The sequence below is a fragment of the Physella acuta genome, unplaced genomic scaffold (assembly GCF_028476545.2).
Source record: "Physella acuta isolate Inbredline_101_S28 unplaced genomic scaffold, ASM2847654v3 ptg002051l, whole genome shotgun sequence".
NCBI lineage: Eukaryota > Metazoa > Mollusca > Gastropoda > Physidae > Physella > Physella acuta.
Genome location: NW_026733554.1, coordinates 91,418 through 117,500, shown reverse-complemented (window position 1 = coordinate 117,500; position 26,083 = coordinate 91,418). Strand labels below are relative to the sequence as shown.

Genomic DNA, 26,083 nt, shown 5'->3' with positions numbered 1-26,083 from the left:
GCGCGTGAATGAACTGTGGTGCTCAATGTCATGCATGACTGCATGAACTCTTGGAATTTTGTGTCATGGGAGAATATGTTCAGTTAAAGAAATCTAAAGTTCATCAAAATGTATGGAAGGTGCTGGCAGGTGAGTTTGTAAGGCTGTTGTTTTTTTGTATGTAAGATTCATACATGTGATGTGTAAGAGATCTGCTACTTTTAGGTGAGATAATGTTATATTTGTGTAGGGTGTCTGCTAATTTTAGGTGAGATGATGTTATATTTGTGTAAGATACCTTCTATTTTTAGGTGAGATTTATGCATGTAAGAGTTATATTTGTGTAGTGTAGGATGTCTGCTCCTTTTAGGTGAGATAATGTTATATTTGTGTAAGATATCCTCTACTTTAAGATAATGTTATATTTGTGTAAGATACCCTCTACTTTATGGTGAGATAATGTTATATTTGTGTAAGATACACTCTACTTTAAGGTGAGATGTTTGCAGGTAAAATAATTTTAGATTTGTGTTGAATGACTGCTACTTTTTATGTAAGGTGTATGCAGGTGAGATAATGATACAGTTGTGTTTACTATAAGGTGAGCACGCCTGCTTCATAGAAAGCATTTGCATGTGAGATTAGTGTACATAGAATACTTGTCATAATTAGTGTACGTAGAATAGGCCTATTTGTCACAATTAGTGTACATAGAATACTTGTCATAATTAGTGTACGTAGAATATTTGTCACAATTAGTGTACATAGAATACTTGTTATGATGCGTGAACATAGAATATTTGTCATGATTGGTGTACATAGAATACTTGTCACGATTGGTGTACATAGAATACTTGTCATGATTAGTGTACATAGAATACTTGTCACCATTGGTGTACTTAGATTATTTGTCATGATAAGTGTACGTAGAATACTTTGTCCCCCTCGCGTCACCCTCACTAATGATATCATATTCAGCTATGAGATGCCTGGGTTCTCCGAGCGATTCGCGCCATTTCCGTACATCTTGTCAAGCTTTAGAGAGACAAAATAGAAACGTGATAGAAAGCCATAGTTATTGATTGTAGATGTATTATAAACTATTTTCTATTTTCGGAATGTTTTTCATATGAAACTAGGTTTTAATATACAAAAAATGTACACAAATAAAACTGACCTTATAGACCTCAGTTTTTCAATCTTTAACTCCGATAGTCGATAATCATAATAGCTTCAGACTTCTTTTTAAAACAAATGTCGACCCAGTCTAATCGTATTTTGACCGCGCTCAACGTTGAACCCTGCTGGACAACCCCCCTCCGTCTCCCCCCCCCCCCCCCTCCACCATTAATACCAAGTCTCCGACTGTCCTTTTGGTGAAGTATTTCCTCTTCCCTTTCCGTTAAACTTGAGCTACTTCTTATCGCCTTTTAACGAACATTGAACTATCCCTTCTTGCCTTTTAACGAACATTGAACTATCCCTTCTTCCCTTCACCGAACATTGAACTATCCATTCTTTCCTTCACCGAACATTGAACTATCCCTTCTTGTTCACCTAACATTGAACTATCCCTTCTTGTTCACCTAACATTGAACTATCCCTTCTTCCCTTCACCGAACATTGAACTATCCCTTCTTCCCTTCACCGAACATTGAACTATCCCTTCTTTCCTTCACCGAACATTGAACTATCCCTTCTTGTTCACCTAACATTGAACTATCCCTTCTTGTTCACCTAACATTGAACTATCCCTTCTTGCCTTCACCTAACATTGAACTATCCCTTCTTGTTCACCTAACATTGAACTATCCCTTCTTGTTCACCTAACATTGAACTATCCCTTCTTGTTCACCTAACATTGAAGTATCCCTACTTGTTCACCTAACATTGAACTATCCCTTCTTGTTCACCTAACATTGAACTATCCCTTCTTGTTCACCTAACATTGAACTATCCCTTCTTGTTCACCTAACATTGAACTATCCCTTCTTGTTCACCTAACATTGAACTATCCCTTCTTGTTCACCTAACATTGAACTATCCCTTCTTGTTCACCTAACATTGAACTATCCCTTCTTGTTCACCTAACATTGAACTATCCCTTCTTGTTCACCTAACATTGAACTATCCCTTCTTGTTCACCGAACATTGAACTATCCCTTCTTGTTCACCTAACATTGAACTATCCCTTCTTGTTCACCTAACATTGAACTATCCCTTCTTGTTCACCTAACATTGAATTATCCCTTCTTGTTCACCGAACATGGAACTATCCCTTCTTGTTCACCTAACATTGAACTATCCCTTCTTGTTCACCTAACATTGAACTATCCCTTCTTGTTCACCTAACATTGAACTATCCCTTCTTGTTCACCTAACATTGAACTATCCCTTCTTGTTCACCTAACATTGAACTATCCCTTCTTGTTCACCTAACATTGAAGTATCCCTACTTGTTCACCTAACATTGAACTATCCCTTCTTGTTCACCTAACATTGAACTATCCCTTCTTGTTCACCTAACATTGAAGTATCCCTACTTGTTCACCTAACATTGAACTATCCCTTCTTGTTCACCTAACATTGAACTATCCCTTCTTGCCTTCACCGAACATTGAACTATCCCTTCTTGTTCACCTAACATTGAACTATCCCTTCTTCCCTTCACCTAACATTGAACTATCCCTTCTTCCCTTCACCGAACATTGAACTATCCCTTCTTGTTCACCTAACATTGAACTATCCCTTCTTGTTCACCTAACATTGAACTATCCCTTCTTGCCTTCACCTAACATTGAACTATCCCTTCTTGTTCACCTAACATTGAACTATCCCTTCTTGTTCACCTAACATTGAACTATCCCTTCTTGTTCACCTAACATTGAACTATCCCTTCTTGTTCACCTAACATTGAACTATCCCTTCTTCCCTTCACCGAACATTGAACTATCCCTTCTTCCCTTCACCGAACATTGAACTATCCCTTCTTTCCTTCACCGAACATTGAACTATCCCTTCTTGTTCACCTAACATTGAACTATCCCTTCTTGTTCACCTAACATTGAACTATCCCTTCTTCCCTTCACCGAACATTGAACTATCCCTTCTTCCCTTCACCGAACATTGAACTATCCCTTCTTCCCTTCACCGAACATTGAACTATCCCTTCTTTTTCACCGAACATTGAACTATCCCTTCTTGTTCACCTAACATTTAACTATCCCTTCTTGTTCACCTAACATTGAACTATCCCTTCTTGTTCACCTAACATTGAACTATCCCTTCTTGTTCACCTAACATTGAACTATCCCTTCTTCCCTTCACCGAACATTGAACTATCCCTTCTTCCCTTCACCGAACATTGAACTATCCCTTCTTGCCTTCACCGAACATTGAACTATCCCTTCTTTTTCACCGAACATTGAACTATCCCTTCTTGTTCACCTAACATTTAACTATCCCTTCTTGTTCACCTAACATTGAACTATCCCTTCTTGTTCACCGAACATTGAACTATCCCTTCTTGTTCACCTAACATTGAACTATCCCTTCTTCCCTTCACCGAACATTGAACTATCCCTTCTTGTTCACCTAACATTTAACTATCCCTTCTTGTTCACCTAACATTGAACTATCCCTTCTTGTTCACCTAACATTGAACTATCCCTTCTTGTTCACCTAACATTGAACTATCCCTTCTTGTTCACCTAACATTGAACTATCCCTTCTTGTTCACCTAACATTGAACTATCCCTTCTTGTTCACCTAACATTGAACTATCCCTTCTTGTTCACCTAACATTGAACTATCCCTACTTGTTCACCTAACATTGAACTATCCCTTCTTCCCTTCACCGAACATTGAACTATCCCTTCTTGTTCACCTAACATTGAACTATCCCTTCTTGTTCACCTAACATTGAACTATCCCTTCTTGTTCACCTAACATTGAACTATCCCTTCTTGTTCACCTAACATTGAACTATCCCTTCTTGTTCACCTAACATTGAACTATCCCTTCTTGTTCACCTAACATTTAACTATCCCTTCTTGTTCACCTAACATTGAACTATCCCTTCTTGTTCACCTAACATTGAACTATCCCTTCTTGTTCACCTAACATTGAACTATCCCTTCTTGTTCACCTAACATTGAACTATCCCTTCTTGTTCACCTAACATTGAACTATCCCTTCTTGTTCACCTAACATTGAACTATCCCTTCTTGTTCACCTAACATTGAACTATCCCTTCTTGTTCACCTAACATTGAACTATCCCTTCTTGTTCACCGAACATTGAACTATCCCTTCTTGTTCACCTAACATTGAACTATCCCTTCTTCCCTTCACCGAACATTGAACTATCCCTTCTTGTTCACCTAACATTGAACTATCCCTTCTTGTTCACCGAACATTGAACTATCCCTTCTTGTTCACCGAACATTGAACTATCCCTTCTTGTTCACCTAACATTGAACTATCCCTTCTTGTTCACCTAACATTGAACTATCCCTTCTTGTTCACCTAACATTGAACTATCCCTTCTTGTTCACCTAACATTGAACTATCCCTTCTTGTTCACCTAACATTGAACTATCCCTTCTTGTTCACCTAACATTGAACTATCCCTTCTTGTTCACCTAACATTGAACTATCCCTTCTTGTTCACCGAACATTGAACTATCCCTTCTTGTTCACCTAACATTGAACTATCCCTTCTTCCCTTCACCGAACATTGAACTATCCCTTCTTGTTCACCTAACATTGAACTATCCCTTCTTGTTCACCGAACATTGAACTATCCCTTCTTGTTCACCGAACATTGAACTATCCCTTCTTGTTCACCGAACATTGAACTATTTTCTCTTACTTTACAGCCAAGCTGGAACCAACCTTTGAGCAGCTTGAGAAGTTCGGACTCAGGTCCAGCCCGTTTGTTATCATCGCTGTGATTGGTCAAGAGCTGGTGGCCGCTGGTCATTTCAGTGCTGCTGTCACAATACTAGAGGCCGCACTGAAGGTGAGCTGATTGACCGTTAGGGTTGAGTATGTTAGAAGTTGAATGTTTAAAAGTAGGTACACAAACAATTGACACGAACTGCACTTTATTCACTTTGGCAATAAGGTTAGTGTGTTTAAAAAAAGTGTATACAGGAGAAGGCCTAGACGTTTTGTCATTGAAACACAAGTCTAATTAAGATGTCATATTTCACATATCAAGAATGGAGGCACACTTACTATAGCATATTTCACATGTCACCAAAGGATGTAGACTTACTTTAATTGTTCCAATTCAACTGCCATCAAGAATATTGGTCTATCAAAGATTTCATATTTCACATTTCTTCAAGAACATGGGCACACTTACCTTGTCATATTTCACATGTCTTCAAGAAACTAGGCTTATCTTCGATGTCATATCACATGTCATCCATAAAGGAGGATTACCTTATATGTCAAATAATGCCATGACATTAAGAATATACGCTTCATGTCATACCTCATGTTTTCAAAAACGTAGGCCTAACTAGCTTGTCAGATTTTTAAATCACCAAGAACATTGGCCAACATATCTCACATGTCATAGTGACATAGAACCAAAACAAGTGTTCATTATTTAATACTATTAAAACTTGAATGGTTTACATAATCCTAGAAATCACAACCTTCCTTTGGTGACGTCTAAATAATGTGAGTACTGTCCCTGCGTTTATTCATATATCTCTTGTTACAGGTGGGAACATGCAGCCTGAAGCTCAGAGGTTCTGTCTTCTCAGCGCTGAGCAGTGCATTATGGGGGCTGGGGAACCTGGACAAGGCCATCTACCACATGCAGCAAGACTTGGCTGTGGCCAAAAATCTGGGTTGGTTTTCCTGTCTTAGGGTTGGGGTTGGGGGTTAAGTTTTGTTGTCGTGGTCGATCGAATTGTAAAGCATCCGATTGTAAATGAAAAAGTCTCAAGTACGAATATGGGTTCAAGTTAGTAGAATGTCACTGAGTCCACCCAGCTCTGATGGGTTCCTGACTCATGTTAGGGAAAGTAAAGGCGGCTGGGGCATAGTTCTGACCACGCTATCCCTTCATATGCCGAGGTCACAGAAACAAATCTGCTCAATGGATCTCTGAGTCTGAAGAGGATTCTTTTTAATTATCATACACCTCTGCAGCGGTTCTTGTTGTTTTGTTTTTAGAACTTATCGTTACCCATCAAAAAATCATCATATACACATCATATACATATATACCTTTTTGAGCCCAAAACACAAGGAGCACACAAAAATACTGGCATCATTTAATGGCTGTAAATAAAACTTACAGGAGATCATGAAGGAGAGTGTCGAGCCTACGGGAACCTCGGCTCCGCCTACTTCACCAAAGGCTACTACAAAGAATCTCTGGCCAACCACAGATTCCAGCTGGTGCTGGCCATGAAGCTGAAGAACAGAACAGTGGCCTCTAATGCTCTGGGCAGTCTGGGCCATGTCTATACTGCAATAGGTAATTTGTTCTTATATTTCTTAATGGGAAGGTTGTAGTTTCAAATTTTGTTGAAATTGATCAAATATTTACTACCTTGTGAACATCTTTTGTCTTTACCTTGTTTTGTAACAAAAACATTTTCCATTGTATAAGATGATTGTTTTACCCAGGAAAATCATCTCAGAAGTCAGGGGGGGGGGGGGGCAGGGTGTCATACACCAGTTGTTGTCTCGTGGGATTGGTATATTCCAATCTACAGGCCTATATGTTAAAAAGAAAAGTTGATGTTGGCTTAATAGACCCATTCTTATACCATTCTGGAATATACTATAAACTTATTAGCCTAATAAGCAAAATATACCTATAAAAGTCATTCCTATTTTTTTTAAAATTATCCTTTACTCCAAACAAATATGTTTATAAAATTTCAAATAGTTTATTAGGAAGAAATTGATACTTTCAAGGGCAAAATTAAAACGTCTGAAATATTTTTTAAAAAAGACATGATGATCATCATTAATATTCTAAAGATTTCTCAATTTTTGTAATCACCATATTTTTTATACCGAAACAATTATCCTAATATTCACTTTAACACTGCATCCCTCTAGGCGACTACCCTAATGCGCTGGCCAGCCACAAGCAGTGTGTTCTGCTGCTGAAACAATCGAGGGAAGTCTTGGCTGAGGCTAGAGAAATCGGCAACGTTGGCGCTGTCTACCTGGCTATGGGTAACTTTGAAAACGCTGTGGAATGCCACCAGGAGCACCTGAAGATTGCCCGCAGTGTCAAGTCCAACATTGAAGAAGCTCGTGCTTACAGTAACCTCGGTAGTGCGTACCATTATAAGAGGGATTACCACAGGGCTATGATGTTTCACAAGGAGGTGCTGAGGATTGCTGAACAGAGTAAGGATAAGATGTTGGAAGCCAGAGCGTACGCGGGTCTGGGTCACGCTGCAAGGTGCAGCGGTGACGTCATGGCGGCTAAGATGTATCATGAGAAACAGCTGGACAATGCGTTACAGACAAAAGATAAAGTGGCCGAAGGTCGGGCGTGTTCGAACTTGGGGATTATCTTTCATCAGCTTGAGGAGTACGAAGCTGCTTTAAAGCTTCATAAGGTTCATTTGAAGATTGCGAAAGCTCTTCAGGATAGGGCTAGCCAAGGTAGAGCATACGGAAACATCGGTAATGCCTACAGTGCTTTAGGTAAACATGAGCTGGCGGTTAAACAACATAAACAAGAGTTGGAGATCTCTTCAGAAGTAAATGATAAACATTCTGAAGGCTCAACTCATGGGAATCTGGCTGTAGCGTATCAGGCGTTAGGTAAGACAGAGAACGCTCTCCATCATTACCTGCTTCATCTGAGCATCTCACGAGAACTCAAAGACCTGCCCAGCGAGGCGAGAGCTTTGTGTAACCTGGGGAATTTTCACTGCGCTAGGGGGAATCACTCCAGCGCTGTGTCTTTTTACGAACAGTTCCTGGCCTTGTCGAAGGAGCTGAATGATTCTGAAGGGGAGAGTAAAGCCTGTTTCAACCTTGGGTATGTTCATTTTAATTTAGGGAACTTTAACGAGGCTGTGAAGTATTATGAACAGGATTTAGCTTTTGCCCGTGATAGAAAGGACAGGTTAGCTCTAGCTAGAGCATACTGCAATATCGGACTGGCGCATAAGTCTTTGTTGAGATTCGATGATGCCTTAGAGTGCCAGAAAAAATGCCTGCGGTTGATGGATGCCTTAGAAAACACACCTGGAAAATTACGTGCGCTGGGGAATATTGGGGACTTGATGCTAAAGGTAGGTGACATCACCGAGGCTATCAAGATATACCAGCAACAGCTGAGTCTGGCTAAACAGTGCGACAGTCCAGATTTGCTGGCTACTGCTTATGGTGCTCTAGGATCCGCTCATCGTATGTTAGGACAGTACGACAAATCCCTGGGGTATCATACACAGGAACTGACAATACGCCAGGAGATAAACGATCTCAGGGGTGAGTGTCGCGCACACGGGAATGTGGGGAATGTCCACATGTCGCTCGGGAATTTTCTCACAGCTTTTAAGTGTTACCAAGAGATGCTGGATAGAAGCAGGGAGCTCAAGGACCATCGTCTCGAAGGCCAGGCTTGCGGGAACCTTGGCATAACCCGCATGAACATGGGCCAGTACGAAGAAGCTATTGGTCTTCTTGAAGAGCAGCTCGCCATGTTGGAACAAAACTACGGGCCCACAACTCTTCAAGACAAAGGGAAAGCATTCGGTAACCTTGGCGACTGTTACGAAGCTTTAGGAGACTACGAAGAAGCTGTGAAGTGGCATGAACAGTTTTTGATCATAGCGCAACAGACAAGTTCACTAACTGATCAAGACAGGGCGTACCGTGGTTTAGGCAATGCTCATAAAGCTATCGGCAACCTACAGCAAGCGCTGGTCTGCTTTGAGAAAAGACTATTCGTCGCGCATCAGACGGATAGTGCTGGAGCCAAGGCGTCGGCCTACGGAGAGCTGGGCTGCCTGCACAGTCTGCTGGGTAACCTAGAGCAGGCCATCGCGTGCCTGGAGCACCAGCTCAGTCTGGCTCAGGAGATGGGGGACAAGACCTGCCAGGGGGACGCCGCCTGCGGGCTGGGGGGCGTGTACCAGCAGATGGGGGAGTACCACACGGCCTTGACCTACCACCAGATGGATTTGAAGATTGCCGAGGAAACAAACAACACTGCATGTCAATGTGAGTTCCAAAAAAATTAACACTTAGTTTTTATTTAAATTTATAGATCGTTGAGTTCTGTCTTACTCTACTTCTTAAAGTTCTCTTACGTTGGTGCAAATTGTCCACCTTGAGTCTTTCAAAACCAAGAGTGACTTAGGTATATCTGTTTACGAAATGTACTTTTGTTTAAAATGTAGTTAATTCCAAGTCAGAGTGTGTTCTTGAATAGCTATGAAGTCTTATCAAAACATCAACAGGTTATAAATCAATTGTTGAAAAAATACTTCTTTTTAAAATATGTCCTGATAAAACATTTTTAGAAAACCTACAACCAAGTAATAACGAAATCTCCAGCAAGTTTTAATCATCTTTCTGTTTCATATTTACTTTGATATCAGTGTTTCTTTCATATTTTAGTTCTCAGGTGCAGAGTTTCTTCCAGGCATCCCTTCGGGGGAGGGAGGGGGGAGGGCTTCGTCCCCCCCCCCCCCGAAAAAATACTACCGCCCCCCCCCCCTGAACGAAATGAAAATTTTATAATTTATATAGAAAATATATACTTTTAACAGTGTCCGCCCCCCCCCCCCAAAGAAAGTCTACCGCCCCCCCCCCCCCCCGGAGAAAAAACTCTGGAAGAAACACTGCTCAGGTGGAGGGGGGGACGCTGTTAGAAGTATATATTTTCTTTATAAATTCTTTTTCACAACGTCGTGTCCCCCGTCGTCGTCGTACCCCCCCCCCCACACCCAAACAGATGCCAGAAAGAAACACTTCTTAATACAGGACTAATTGAAGCTAATGTTTCTATAAACCTCTGCCCCCTTAGGTCGAGCTTACGGCAACCTGGGTCTGTCCTACGAGTCTCTGGGCAACTTGGAAGAGTCCGTGAGACACCAGGAGCAGCACCTGAGTATCGCTGCCCAGATGAATGATGCTGTGGCCAAGACGCTGGCGTTTAGCAGTCTGGGTAAGTCTACTGTAGGGAATGGGTGTGACAGGTTCTTTGGTTTGGGTAAGTCCACTGTATGGAATGGGTATGACAGGGTGTTTGGTTTGGGTAAGTCCACTGTATGGAATGGGTATGACAGGGTGTTTGGTTTGGGTAAGTCCACTGTAAGGAATGGGTACAGCAGGGTCTGTTGATTAGTCGTCTGGGCAAGTCCACTGTCAGGAATGGGTATGGGAGGGTGTTTGGTTTGGGTAAGTCCACTTTAAGTGTTGGGTACAACAGGGTCATTTTGTTAAGTAGTCTGGGCAAGTCCACTCCAGGGAATGTGTAAAAGGAATGAGCTTGGTTGGATCTATTCAAAAATGTAGGATGTGTAGGCGTATATCTCGCTTTGGGTCTAAAGTTTGTTGTAATTATCTAACTTTACGTACAGAGAGGCAGGTGGGGCAGCCGCCCCGGACGCCGATCATAAGGGGGCGCCGACCATAAGGGGGCTCCAAACGGGGTTAAAAACTAATTTTGAGCTGCTTCGCCGAATTACGCACAGTCGAAGTTAAAAAATATATATACTCGCTTTCCTAACTAACTTTTCAATTTGTGTGACATAATAAATGGCAAAGGATAGTGATTAGTAAAATGGGGGTGGGGGTGCTCTTCGCCCATGTGGTACAAATTAGATAGTTCGCCTCGTACATCTTTCTCTGGATCTAACGAATGTTGTAATGATCTAACTTTAGGCTGTTAACATCTTTCTCTGGATCTAACCAATGTTGTAATGATCTAACTTTACGACGCGTATATCTTTCTCTGGATCTAACCAATTTTGTAATGATCTAACTTTAGAACCAGTACATAGTTCTCTGGATCTAACCAATGTTGTAATGATCTAACTTTAGGTTGTTAACATCTTTCTCTGGATCTAACCAATGTTGTAATGATCTAACTTCAGGACGCGTGCACCTAGCCTTGGCTCACTACACCCAAGCCGTCCAGTACCTGCAACAAGGTCTCAACATCGCCGAGCAGCTCAAGAGGAGGGAGGATGAGGCCAAGATCCGGCACCGGCTCGGCCTTGCCCTCTGGGCAGCAGGTGACCTTGACCAGTGCCAGCTGCAGCTGCACAAGGCCGCTGACCTGTTTGAGATGATCCGCAGGGAGTCGCAGTGCAGCTCCGAGTACAGGCTGTCCTTGTTTGACCTGCAGACAGCCTGTTACCAAACCCTGCAGGTGAGTACAGCAAGAGAGGGAATTTTTTTCTGTGCATCGTTGCAGAGGCGTAGCGACCCTTCCCGGCGCCCTCAAACTTTCGATTTACACTCCCCCCCCCCCCCCAAGATTTCCATTTGCACCCCCCTCAAACTTTCGACTTGCAACCCCCTCAACTTTCAATTTTGGCGCCCCCTATGATCGGCGCCCGGGGACATATTAAGTGTCGTCGTCGTCCCCCCCCCCCCCCCCCCCCCGTCGTTACGCTACTGCATCGTTGATACATTGCTCATCATTTTAAACAAGTATTGAGCAATATAAATGCTGCTATATCATTGTCGGCATCATTCTCTTAGAACATTTGTGGAGCAAAGGGACACAACCACTCTATTTTACTCATTTGTGGCCGATCTGTCCCATATACAAACATAATTAGTAATCTTTAACAATACATCGCAAATAGAAAGTTGACAAAATTAGATTAAATAGTCTTAATTGCTATATGGATTACAATAGTAGCCAAACATATTTAGTTTTTACATTAGTTACGAACAAAATATTGAGGAAATTTTATAATTTAAAATAATTTAAAGCCTTGGCTTAACTTTTAATCAAGTACTGCTGGTAGAACCATAGCTTGCCTATTGGCTGTAGGCTTATAGTCACTTTTGATAGATGAATATTTCACAACAAAATTAATAGTAACAACTAGACATTGAAACAATTAGAATGATTAGGATAGAGCCTGTCTTAATTGTTTGAGTTTGCATGTAATGTATTTTTCAAAATATGGTTGCAAACATTATAATCTAAGTCAGAGGGTGTTGATTATCTAATTCAGCCTAAGGAGCCATTTATTTATTTAACAGTGACACATTGTTTAATTCCAGAGAATGTTGGCTATCTAACCCAGACCAGAGGCGTAGCGAGGAGGTGCGGGGGGACATATGTCCCCGGGCGCCGACCTTGGGGGGGGGGGGGGGGGGCGCCAACCTTAGGGGGACGCCAAAATGGGTTGGAAAAACAAATTGAAAGTTTGAGGGGAGGGGTGCAAATGAAAAGTTCGAGGGCGGGTGCAAATCGAAAGTTTGAGGGGGGGGGATGCAAATCGAAAGTTTGTCCCCGGGCGCCTGGAAGGGTCGCTACGCCTCTGACCCAGACTAAGGAGCCATTTATTTATTTAATCAGTGACACATTTTTTTTTAATTCCAGAGAGTTCTAGTGTCACTCAGCCGTCATGACGAGGCCCTCGTCATAGCAGAACGAGCCTGCACGCGGGCCTTCATAGACCTTCTCCTGGAGCGCCAGGCCGGCTCGGCTGGGCTGTTTAACGGCACCACCATGGACCTGACGCCAGTCTCCATAGAGCAGATCCTCAACACTGTCTCCAACCAGAGCAGCATCGTCCTGTGTTTCTCCATTGCTGCTGGGTACCTGTATAGCTGGCTGCTCACACCTAAACAAGGTCAGTTTACATTTCTGGGTACCTGTATAGCTGGCTGCTCACTCCTAAACAAGATCAGTTTACATTTCTGGGTACCTGTATAGCTGGCTGCTCACACCTAAACAAGGTTAGTTTACATTTCTGGGTACCTGTATAGCTGACTGCTGGGTACCTGTATAGCTGGCTGCTCACACCTAAACAAGGTCAGTTTACATTTCTGGGTACCTGTATAGCTGACTGCTGGGTACCTGTATAGCTGGCTGCTCACACCTAAACAAGGTTAGTTTACATTTCTGGGTACCTGTATAGCTGGCTGCTGGCTACCTGTATAGCTGGCTGTTCACACCTAAACAAGGTCAGTTTACATTTCTGGGTACCTGTATAGCTGGCTGCTGGGTACCTGTATAGCTGGCTGCTGGGTACCTGTATAGCTGGCTGCTCACACCTAAACAAGGTCAGTTTACATCAGGGGTCTCAAACTTTTCAGTCCGAGGGCCGCATTACCTACCAAATTTCAGTTCGGGGGCCAATTTCTTCCAAGCATGCCTTTGATTTTTCTGGGCAAAGTTCCTCAGCCACCTCCAACAAACATTTTTTCCGTGGACAAAATGATCTCCGCGGGCCGGATGAGAGTACCTTGCGGGTCGCATCTGGCCCACGGGCGGTAGTTTGGAGACCCCTGGTTTACATCATGTCTGGCCATTGGTAGGTCATGAGTTAGTGTGGTAGGTTATGAGTTACATCTAATCAAGGTACGTTTACATGATGTCTGGCCATTGGTAGGTCATGAGTTACACTACAAGGTCTCTGGTTACACTGGATGGTCACTAGTTACCTTGGTTAAACGTAACTAGTGACCTTTCTGTGTAAGTTTACATTATGGGTAGACATTTTAAGATCACTAGTTACACTCTAAGGTTGCTAGTTATACCCAATAAGGTAAGTTTATATCATGCCTGAGTTTTAGTAGGACGCTAGTTATATTGTTAGGTCACTAGTTAAATTTTTAAAATATTTTTAATGTTATATTGGGGTGGATGTTGACTAGTTTAAATAATACTGGCTCAAGCTAATGCTGTTTTTTTTTTCTAAAATAATTTGTTTTAATACATATGGTTTTGTTTTCAGGAATCATAAAGTTCCATTGCACCCGGCTGTGTGACCTAGATTCTGAGAATGAGGTCGTTGACACACATTCGTTAATTAGTGTGTCCGGCTTGTCACTACTTGACCAGTGTGTGGGTCAGGTCAGGGAGTGCATGGGCATTGAGAGCCATATCACAACAACAGCCACTGGACACAGGTCAGTCTTTTGCTCATTTTCTTTGGTCATGTGTAGAGACTACATGTATCTGGAATACTTGTAAATAAAATGTTCTAGATCTAAGTACAAATACCATTTTATCATAATGATTTTCCGTTCGTGCCCAAGACACATGGTTTAGATGAAGTAAAGGCAATCTGTTTTGATGATCACATCATGCAGAGGGATACTGTGGTCGCACTATGCCCAGCTGCCTTTGTTTCCCTAATGAGACCTACCCATCCAAGCAGGGTGGACTTATGAATATTCTACACCTGTAAACAATTAAAAACTTTCTGTTTGATATCAGATTATGTTGAACCCATCAGGCTAAATATCATGTTTTCATTATGCTTTAGGTTCAGATAACAGGTCACCATCAAGCTAAATGTCCTGTTTTGTTTACTTTAGGTCCAGTACTTTGATGTGTCACCATCAAGCTAAATGTCATGTTTTTTATGCTTAAGATCCAGATGTGTCACCATCAGGCTAAATGTCATGTTTTGTTTGCCTAAGGTTCAGTACTTTGATGACAGGTCACCATCAGGCTAAATGTCATGTTTTGTTTGCTTTAGGTCCAGTATAATGATGTGTCACCATCAGTCCAAATGTCATGTTTTGTTTGCTTTAGGTCCAGTACTTTGGTGATGTGGCTAAATGTCATGTTTTGTTTGCTTTAGGTCCAGTACTTTGATGATGTGGCTAAATGTCATGTTTTGTTTGCCTTAGGTCAAGTACTTTGATGATATGGCTAAATGTCATGTTTTGTTTGCCTTAGATCCAGTACTTTGATGATGTGGCTAAATGTCATGTTTTGTTTGCCTTAGGTCCAGTACTTTGATGATGTGGCTAAATGTCATATTTTGTTTGCTTTAGGTCCAGTACCCTGATGACAGGTCACGAGTACAGTGACACTGACAGCGAGGTGGACGACGTCTTCCAGCTGCAACTCGAGGAGCTTGGGGACAAGCTCAACGCTGACAGTGACCGGACCGGTTTTCTAGCCATGCTGAACCGCAGCCATACCCTCAACGCCAGCAGCTATAGCCTGGGCAGTGTGCTCAGCACCGGAGCCGCTAGCTTGACCAGCAACCCACTGACCAGCTATGGCGGCAGCATGCGGAGTCTGGGACTGACCAGTCTGGGGAGTGGAAGTCTCCGAGGGTTAGGGAAAAAGTTGGGTCAAAGGTCAAAGTTTGCCAGTGGGAAGTCTCCGTTAGCGTTGTTGTATCAAATTTTGATTGAACCCATGGAGTCGATGATTTCTGAGATAAAAGAAGCCGAGTCTCGGACAAGTGGGGCGGGGCACGGGACATCTGACCCGGTTGACCTGGTTCTTGTCTTGCAAGGTGATTTGTACCTGATTCCATTCCTGATGCTCCGACGCGAGCAGGCGGAGAGTTTTTTGTTTGAGAAATACACCACCCTGATCGTACCTTCCATCAGCGCATTACAGAATGCTCAGAGTGACAATAAAGGTCGACCTCTTGTTCATTCTTCTGGTGCATTAGTTGTCGGCAACCCCAGGCTCACGCCAATCATCTGCAAACACTGGCACCTTCATGAAATTCCAGGTGCGGAATTTGAAGCAAGAATTCTAGGAGAACTGTTAACATGTCGTCCATTGATCGGTTCAGAAGCAACAAAAGGCGCAATCCTCCATCAGATCGAGCAGGTGGAGGTCATCCATTTTGCAGCCCACATCTCCTGGAAGTTATCCTCCGTAGTTCTTTCCCCTGGGGAGTTCCTCTCCAGTCCCAGTCAGCATTTTCCTCTCATGGACTCTGATGACAGCGCCAGCGATATCGGCACCATGGGAGGGCCCTCCTTGTCTGAATATCTCCTCACTGCTGCGGACATACTTAACCTTAAACTCCGAGCTAAGCTTGTGGTTTTGAACTCCGGATACACGGACGACCGCGCTGGACGGATTAATACCGACGGAGTTGTGGGACTTACACGAGCTCTTCTGTCAGCTGGGGCTCAATGTGTTTTGTTCTCACTTTGGCCGGTGCCAGATTCAGCGTCTAAGCTGTTGATGAAAACTCTGTATACGGCTCTTCTGGACGGGGTCAAGGTCACCAAAGCTTTATCTCTGGCGGTGAAGACGGTGCAGACGACAGCTCAGTTCTCGCACCCGTCAAACTGGGGCGGGTGGGTGCTGGTTGGCTCGGATATAACCTTGAGTTCGAAGGTCGCTTTGATGGGCCACGCCCTGGGTCAGATTGTTGAGGCCCACAGCACGTGCAGACAGACCCTCAAAGTCTTACTCCACCTGGTAAGTTGTTTTTTTTTTCACCATTCACTAGAAAGCTGAATGCCCTTAATTAGCCTCTGTACACTGTACAGAGACTAATGCAACAAGACTTGATATTGTTCAGTATATACATTTGGGAAATTGAGCTAATTCAAATTACACACAAAATCCAAGTAGAAGAAGTGAAATTTTCAAATGGTTTTTGCCTCAAAGTATAAGAAACTATTTAGAAACTAATTAGGATTTACAATTGTTTGATTAGTTATCTGTTTTTGGTCTTATATTAGCTGTTAGAAGCTTTTGGAGATTTTTATTAATATGAACATTGATTTGTTTTTATTTGATGAACCTATAATATAACAACACTGTATTATTGGAAATAAAAAGTTCCCTTTTAGACCTGATGATATGTGGGCAGATGACGTAGAGCTTATCTGTTTCTTTGACCTATCCTTTGCCTATATTGTGTGGTCAGCAGCATTCATTGTGTATATATTTTTGTATGCTACATAAAGCCCATTCACTGAGTGTATGTATATTGATAAGCTATGTAAAGTCCATTCACTGAGTGCACCTATACCTGTATGTTACATAAAGTTGATAAAGCCCATTCACTGAGTGCACCTGTATGCCCCACAGGTTGTATATTTGTATGTTACATAAAGCCCATTCACTGAGTGTATGTATATTTGTATGTTACATAAAGCCTATTCACTGAGTGCACCTATACCTGTATGTTACATAAAGTTGATAAAGCCCATTCACTGAGTGCACCTGTATGCCCCACAGGTTGTATATTTGTATGTTAGATAAAGCCCATTCACTGAGTCCACCTGTACATGTATGCCCCACAGGTAGAGAAATCCCTCCAGAGGATCCAGCAGGGCTGCAAGAACTCCATGTTCACCACCCAGCAGAGCATTGAGAACAAAGTGGGGCAGGTCAGCGGATGGAAGGACTTCCTGCAAGCTGTAGGGTTTAGGTTTGAACCCTCCACTGGGGGTCTGCCCCCAGCAGTCTTCTTCCCACAAGCTGATCCTAACGAGAGGCTGACCCAAGCTAGTGCCAGCCTGCAGGCCTTTTTAGGTAGGAGATTTATTTAAAAACATGGATTGACCAAAACAGTGAAACAAAATGATGTGTTTAGTTCTGTTCCCAGAAAAAAAGGCTGAAATGGAAAACTGTGCAACAGAAAAATGATAAAAACACTAATCAATGATACTTTAATTTGGTCATATTTCATGGAAAAATGTTTTATTTTGCTACAGTGTACATGTGGTCATTCTTTGTTAATGTCTATAAATGCTTGATTTAAGAAAACAAAAATGCTCTAGAGTACATTTTTGTGTGCAGTTTTCCATTGCAGTGTAACAATTAGTTCTTATTTCACAACCAAATTAAATAGCTTTAATATATCAAATTTTTTAAAAATAAAGCTTATAATCTATTTTCGTTGAAGAAATGTGAATAAGTTGTAATTTTTTGATAATTAACAAAGTAAGGTTTTGATATTTTACAAGCCAAGTTATGGAAAAAAAATTCTGGCTTAAAATTCTTTAAGTTCTAAAACTACATTAAGTCCATAGGTAATGTTATGAAATCATATAAAAGTTAGTGGGGATTGTGGTTTGTTAATGTGATGACTCAAGTATCTACTGGGTGTTCAATGGTTGTGTTTTGTTTCCAGGGTTACCCACCAGCTCTGTTAGTGCCATGTCCAAGTTTGTCAGCAACTTTGATGTAGGGGAGGCTCTTATTCATGTGGTAAGTTCCCTCTCTCATTTGTATCTTTTTTTTTTATTGATAAAGCTACCGCATGCCATTTTTAAATTGTATTTTGTTTTTAATTTTATTGATAAAACTACCGCATGCCATTTTTAAATTGTAATTTTTTTTTTTATTTTATTGATAAAGCTACTGCATGCCATTTTTAAATTGTAATTTTTTTTTTTTTTAAATTGATAAAGCTACTGCATGCCATTTTTAAATTGTATTTTTTTTTATTTTATTGATAAAGCTACCGCATGCCATTTTTAAATTGTATTTTTTAAATTGTATTTTTTAAATTGTATTTTTTAAATTGTATTTTTAAATTGTGTTGATTCAGGTACTGCATGCCATTGTATTTTTTTTTTTCATTTGCAATCTATTTTATTAAATAACTCAGTTTTTAAACATGCTTAATAAACTCAAGTTTACAATGTGAAATGGATTACAGTCCCTTAGCGAGAGTTGACACTGTGGAATGTTGTCTAGTCTTCATGTGAAATATTATCTTCTCTCTCTATCAGATGCGAGATATCTTGAGCAAATTGTCAGCCAAGGAGTCTGGCATTGACGTCATGGTAGATGTCAAGCTGTGGGGTGTGTCAGGCTGTCATGAGTTTCTGGCTTCTCTTGGTGAGTACTTTCATTGTTACTGGCTGTCATGAGTTTCTGGCTTCTCTTGGTAAGGTTTTTTTTTATTGTTAATGATTGTAAAAAATAATTGAAATAATAGATTAAAGTTGTAGCTTCTACTGTTACACAATATGTTGGTCTGTTTATTTTTATGTAAATGCATTCATTTGACATCAATAAAAATGTTCCATTTTTTCACTTTTACTCCAATAATTTCAATTTTTTTTTCCGAACACATAAACTCTAAAATATTTCTATTGTTATCTTTAAATATTTTGTAGCATGACATATTAAAATAAAGTTTAGGCATTTTTTGCTTCCTAATAATTTTTAGCCAATAAATGATTTGTAAATGACTAGAGATTTCCTATAGTTATTATGAGGAGTAAAATTTGAATGTTGTGTTCCTGCAGGCCTAGATCTTGTAGATGTGGGCACCAACAATGTGACCCTGAGGTTAAGCAAACAAGCAATGAGAAGACATCTACAATTTGCTCTACAGGCTTTAGTGTCTGTTTTCGGTAAGTGGTACATCCACGACATAAAAAAATAAATTGACTTGAGAATTATTATTTTTTTAGATATATTCCATGAATTATTATTACAGTAGCTAAAGTTAAGTTTTTCAATTAACACTAGATCTAATTTATTTGTTACATTCTAAGGAGGAGAGCCCTGTTTTCGTTAAATAGTAACTTCCATATAAAAGAGGCAAAATTAAAATTTTATATCACCATGACATATATTTAGATACCCAAGATGCACCCCGCACCCTCCATCTAGACACCTCTAGCAGTATGGAGAGTCTCTCCTCTAACCAGTCAGCGCCATCTTCCTCCACTTTCTCCAAATCATCAGCCACCCCACCCCTGTCTCCACATGGCAGGAGTAAAAGGTCATTGTTCAACCCCGCTGAGATGGAAAAGGTGAAGAATTTACACAGGAACTCTCTTATGTTGCAGGTAAAAAAAAATACTAAGTTCTTTATCATAAGCATTGTGTAGCCTAGTCATTGTTTCTATTCATTTGCTGTTTTTTTTTTAATTATAGAATTTTGTTTTTCATATCATTTATATATTTAGATAAGTAAAATTCTTTTTTTTTTTTATATATGACTCCAGAGGTATGGTTGAAATCAAACAATAATAGCCGAAATACTGCCACTAGTGAATTCATTGAAAGGAAAATCTTAAACATATGTTCTAACTTCAAACACTTTTACATCTGATGGATTTTTTTTTGCTTTCCTCCCTGTCTGTTTAAATATGCACATAAGTAATGTTTCTTATTGAAAAAAAAAACACTTTAAATAAACTTGATCTGTATTTTAATATTACAAACCATATAACTACTTCCCTAAAATTAGTGTTATAGATTATCAATTTTATTTTTAAATAATCAATTTATTTTATTTTTTTCTTATAGGGAAGCCTAACAGGGCGGCATCTGGATGGCTCATATTCCCTCTCAAGCACATCAGAGCAGTCAACGCCCTCGGCCTCTCCCCGGTCACCCCAGTCCCCACAGCTGGACCCAGCGCTGCAGCTGTCCCACCAGGCCAGGATCCGAACCATGTACGGCCACCACAGCGCTGCCGGGGTCATGACCTCGGAGTCAGGCAAGACCACGCCCGAGGTGGTGGAACTGAACCTCCAGGAGGTCGGGCTAAATTTAGATCTAACGGAAAGCAACAAAATGAAACAATCGGCCAGTGATAATTCTTTACATGTTCGGAAATCTTCGGCTTCGTTGTCAAGTTCTTTTTCTGATCTTGAAGACAAGAGGATGGATAGATCAAGAATGTCCACAATGTCTTTACAATCTTTGAGCAGTCATGGCAAAAACAGCAGCTTTCGGGAAGAATTAGGTAGTAAATCTGTCACATTCGCTGAGAAGTTGATTAGCCAGGAAATTTCGTTTGACGCTGCAGACACCAGGTATGACCCTGCCAGTTTGGATTGTTTACCAACTCAGCCGTCTAAAAACATGCAGCACAAAATGTTAGACATGGAAACATCTGTGACTGATTTTAGACAAAGCAATACTGGGGTGGGTGATGCTAATTCCCAAAACTCAACCAAAACTGCTTTTCAACTTAGAGAGCATTTTGAAAAACTGAACCAGCAGAATATCTCAAACGGATTTAATAAATCTGGAAGTGGTTTACTAACCAGTGATGTGGCGGATAAAAAAAGGGTAAATTCTAATGAAAACATTGCTCTGAAAGTCTTGGCAGACGTGTCAAGCCAAAGGACAGCAGTAGAAAGTATGCAGAGGCAAAGTATTATACAATCCCAAGAGGCCAATCGTAAACTTCGTGAGGAGAGAGGTTTAGCTAATTACCCAGTACCTGCTCAGAGAAAGCATATACCAGCCAGTTCACAAGTGAAGGATAATTCTCTTGCCAGTATTTCTAATGTGGATTTAGAGCAACATGTAAATAGTTTAAAAATAAATAATTCTAGTCAGAAGCTTCCAACAGGAAGTGATGTCATTTCCAGGTCGGGACTGTACAACACTGGGTTTAATGGCGGCCAGCCGGATGCGCCAGGAAAACATTCCTACCCACTGCCTGCTTCAGGAAACCAACAGCTTCCACTTCCAAGGAAACAAGCCAAGCCTCAGCAGTCTGCGTACAATGCTTTATTCCCCCTGGGTGGGCCCAACAAGTCTCCAAGCCCAAGGATAACCTTCAACCACTCCAGCAAACCAGTGACCTCCTCGCCCTCTATCCTGCCGCGGCATTTGACCTCCGCACAAAACGGCAGCGGTACAGGAGAAAACAGCATCTCGTCGGATCACAGCGAAGGCGCAGAGAGCAACCTTCAGTCCTCTGCATCCAGCGGATATCACTCTGAAAATAGTGGATTACTAGGACAAGCACAAACAATTCCCCCGCCTAGTCATGTCAGTCAAGACAAAGGCTTGTACACACAGGAGTTTGTCAACAGAACTCCATCGTTCACCTACTCCTCCGGATCTTCTTCTCCTTTCAGCCGAGCCTCCAATGATGAAACAGGAACAGATAATGGACCGGACAGGCCGAATATTAATCCCTTATCAAATGTTTTATTCCCCAACCAAACTCCAAAACAATCTTTAGCTGTTTCTTCCAGGTCTGTGAATATGAAAAAACACTCAATGCACACTAACCAGTCCACAAAAAGTTTCCCCCAGCCGGCTGTGCCTCTGGTGAGAACAAACGCACTCCAAGCCCGCCCGGAGAGCAGCAACAGCATGAGCAGCCAGTACTCCACATCATCCTCCACCCTCTCCACCATCTACAGACCTCTGGGCAACCGGGACTCCCCCAAATCTCGCGACCAAACCTCTCCCATGTTACCCAGTGGTGCCCACTACACCAGTGTCCCCCCTCCTCCTTACAGCCACACTGGTTATAAAACCATCTCGCCTGTCTCACCTTCCTCACATTCGTTCTACCCACCTCACAACCCCAGAGAAACCAGCTGCCAGAAAAATCCTGAGCCTCACCTCCATGCCAAACTCTCTAACCCAGCACCACTTGACTGTTACACCAGTTCACCAAATGCTGTCAGAAGATCACACGGCAGCGACCAGCAGTTTAAAACTAGCTCAGAAACCAAAAACTACTCCATGTTGGACTCCAACTCTAACTGGGATTTAGAAAACGGAGATGATTACAAATCTAAACTGGCAGCGGCTCAAAGCAACATGTACAACCCTAAATCAAAGCTAGCAACATCTGGGTATGGGGACTCCAGAAGTTCATTCCAAAGTTTTCAGTCTGGGTCATACGGTCAAAACTTTATCCCTATGAAAACATTCAGTTCTAATTCAGCAGCAAATGCTGGTGGAGTTAAGGATAGGTTACAAAATAAACTGGAGCAGGACTACCATGACCCACGTGTTAAGGACCAACATGGATATGTGATACATTCATCAAAATGCTAGTATCGTTGTTTTTTTTTTTTTACGTTGTTGTAATCACTTACAGAAATACTGTGAGCATTGTTGAGGTTGATGCTTGTGTTCTGTAGATGGTTTTGATGATAATCGTGATATTATTTATTGCCATAATGCTGTTGTCATTTTCCATGTTCATTTTTTTGAGTTAAAGGATGAAATAATTTGTAATGGCCATACAGGAATCTCAATCTCTACTTTTTGGTAAACAGAAAAAAAAAAGTATTTGCTGACGTCATTAATCTTGTTTTTAGCTTTTCAGAATTTGTTTTATCTATTTTTTACATACGTCTCATGATAATATGTTTTTGTAAGGAATTAACTGGCTTATTAATGTGATAGGAGGATAGAAATGTTTAAAATGTATTTATAACAATTGATTTTGTTTATTTATAAAAAAAAATGTGTTGGCATTGCATGAGATTTATAAAGGGTAAGAAAAAATATTCACATTCCACAATTTTAAAATGTAAATTGTTGGATTTTTAAAGTGTTTTATATAGGTTTTCTTAAAATTTTCTATAGGTGAGAGAATCAAATGATATCATTTATACTTAATGCTTCACATAGCTTGCCCAGAATCACATCAGTCAAGTTTTAAGATTATTTACTGAATTTAAGTTTTAAATCAAAGTTTAATGGAAATTAAAATAATAGATAACAAACTTATCTTTAAAATACTTCATTTTAAATGTTGTTGTTTTTTTTTTTTAATTCTTGTATAATTTCAAAACAATTTAACCCTGTTGTCATATAAAAGTATCAAAAGATAAGCATTTAATTATCTCATTTTTCTAAACATCAACTTCACAGTTGTCATTTTCTCTCTGTAGTGTCTTTAGAATACAGTTTGAACATTTATTTTTAATTCAGATTTTCCCCATTAATTTACAGTATACAACTTTTAAAAATAATATCATAAAAATAGTTTCAATTCAGATATACTTTATAAATCATCTGTTTTAAGACAACACTAATGGATATAATTATTGTACATTGAACATATGTATAAACTCGCATATATATAGGACTTTGATAGTTCTTTTAATTTATCCTCTTCAAGAGCAAATAGAGTTATTATTGTGTAGAATGACCTTGACATATGTTTTTATGTGTACTTAAAAACTTATATCAGGGAAGTACATAGTTCAAAGCTTCAATTAAGCATGGAACAACCCATGCAAACAAAGGACTTCAACATTCCAAATTTTAGAGTTATTGTTATCTTGTTACCTACATGTAAATATCCCACTCATTTATCAAATACAGGTGAGATGTATCTCACCTAGGCATACATTCCCAATGAAACATAATTTTTGTACCATTAAATTGTACATTAAAAAAGGATACTGAGAGCTGGTTGTTATAATTCAAAAGATAATCATCTTAAAATTGTTTCACTTGTTTTTTTTACTGTTTATACTTTTTGTTTTACGTTTATGTTTCAATGTGTTCTTTGTAGAAGGTTGTCCTTGTAGCCATTCCAGATATTTTCTTATCTTAGTTTTAATTGAAGATTTAAAATATACATTTGTATGGTTTGTTCTATGATTAATATACACATGAATTAAAGAGTGTAGTTCCACATAAGGAAAAATATTTTTTTTTAATTAATTGGTTAGCAGATTATTTGATATAATATATAGTTTATTCTTCGGTATCTGCAGTTTAAGTATAATAAAAAGGGGTTCATAAAAAGGGGTACATATAATTTATTCCATGCTAACATTCCAGTTATGAAGCTGTACATGTATACAATAATGTTACTTTAATAATGTAGTCAAGTTAATTTAGAGGGTTTTGCATGTACAAGCAACTTCCAAGAATTGTCTTACTTTTCAATAGAAGAGTTCTACCATGTGTATAATATAGGTCCATGTAATGTTTATTTTGCTTGTTTACATTTTTTAAATAATTTTTTATATTGATTGCCATAAAGAGAAGAAAATATTTTTTTAAAGAAATTACTTTCAGACAGAATTTTGTTTTTTATTTGTCTATTTTTTTATATGACAGAACCAAACAAAAATAAAATCATTAACTTCAAAATGCACCTACATTTTTTATACCTCATGTTCTATTTCTGGTTTTAAGTAAGAGACATTTGGTTTGATGAATGATATTTTTATCTGGCCTAGTGGTGGGTGACACAGTAGTACATGATGAGGCTTGTAAACTATTATCACAAAATAATTAAGAATCCAAAAATATTTTAGGCTGCATGTGATACATTACATGTTTTGGAAGTTTTAATTAAGACTTGAATTTTAAACTTGTTTCAGGACCTCCAAGGAATTAAGTCCAGTTGCTAGAAAAATCTGGCTCACAAATTTAAATTCCTAATCCCAGGGATACTCAAAACCTTGGTTTTAAAAAGATGGTCTATAGTGACAAAAAAGAAAGATTAGGCAGGCATCTATATATATAATTCTCTTCTGGGAGCCGTTAGAAAACAAGCTGCAAGCGTGCGCCTTGCAGTCCCCTCTCTTCCTCTCTATCGCTACCCCCACCCCACCCCCCTCACATGGTCAGGTGAGTTGTAGTTCATGCTAAATATTTAGTTTGGTGACGGCTATTAGGGGCAGATAATTCAGTTTGAAACTATTTTAAACTTAGAGGAGGTAACTAAGAGGAGGCTGCTTTCACGGGGGGGGGGGGGGGGAATGGGGGTTTAGTGTTTTAAAGCAAATATTTTCATTGGCAGCATTGGTACTGTCGAATTCACAAATTAGGAATTACAGAAAAGTAGAAAATAAAACTACTAAATAGCGGCGTATGATACGCCACGGGTCGGCTCGTACAGAATATTTTGGGAATTTATTAAATTATGTAAAATATGAATTAAGATTTTATAAAATAACGACAAACATAAAAATAATAAATTATCAAATTTATTTCCAAAATACTTTTTTCTCCACATGAATGACAAAAAAAAACACTACTTACTATCAGACTTATATCAAGGTAAATAATTCAGGATATTTTTAGGTCTCTCTAAAAAATATTTAGTGAAGAGGAAGGGGAGTAGAAAGAGACACAGTTTTTGCATTTTAATAAGTAAAGTTTGAAAATGAATTTTAGCAGTTCTTTCGTATTTTAAAATGATTTTGTAAATAGTAATAAAAATTAATCAAAATACTGAGTGTTGACCAACCTCAGTAGATATTTTTAAAAAAAAACAATTTTGAGGAGAGTGCTAGGCACGGAGTTGTGATGTTATTTTAATGGGTTGTGGGGTCTGGCTTAAACTAGGCCATGCAACACTAATTGACAAACTAAAAAATACTTACAGAACAAAATAAAGAATTTCTAAGTAACATGGTGATCATTAATTCAAAATTAACAGGTCAACAATCAACCTTTTCCTTCATTAAGAAATTACAGTCAATACTGCGCC

At 39.9% G+C, this 26,083-nt stretch overlaps 1 protein-coding gene across 1 annotated transcript in view; it reads left to right on the top strand.

The window, feature by feature from the left end:
- The window catches only part of LOC131931895 (tetratricopeptide repeat protein 28), a gene marked incomplete at its 5' end in the record, with an annotated part of 72,561 nt that extends 47,787 nt beyond the window's left edge, over positions 1-24,774 (top strand). The window contains 15 exon segments of the mRNA XM_059288724.1: positions 4,859-5,001; positions 5,716-5,845; positions 6,301-6,480; positions 7,074-9,200; positions 10,009-10,149; positions 11,081-11,358; positions 12,550-12,802; positions 13,910-14,084; positions 14,961-16,362; positions 17,196-17,427; positions 18,029-18,105; positions 18,633-18,741; positions 19,155-19,262; positions 19,492-19,703; positions 20,167-24,774. Of these exon segments, the coding sequence (XP_059144707.1) occupies positions 4,859-5,001; positions 5,716-5,845; positions 6,301-6,480; positions 7,074-9,200; positions 10,009-10,149; positions 11,081-11,358; positions 12,550-12,802; positions 13,910-14,084; positions 14,961-16,362; positions 17,196-17,427; positions 18,029-18,105; positions 18,633-18,741; positions 19,155-19,262; positions 19,492-19,703; positions 20,167-22,674 (8,075 nt within the window).
- Between the last annotated feature and the right edge of the window lie 1,309 nt (positions 24,775-26,083).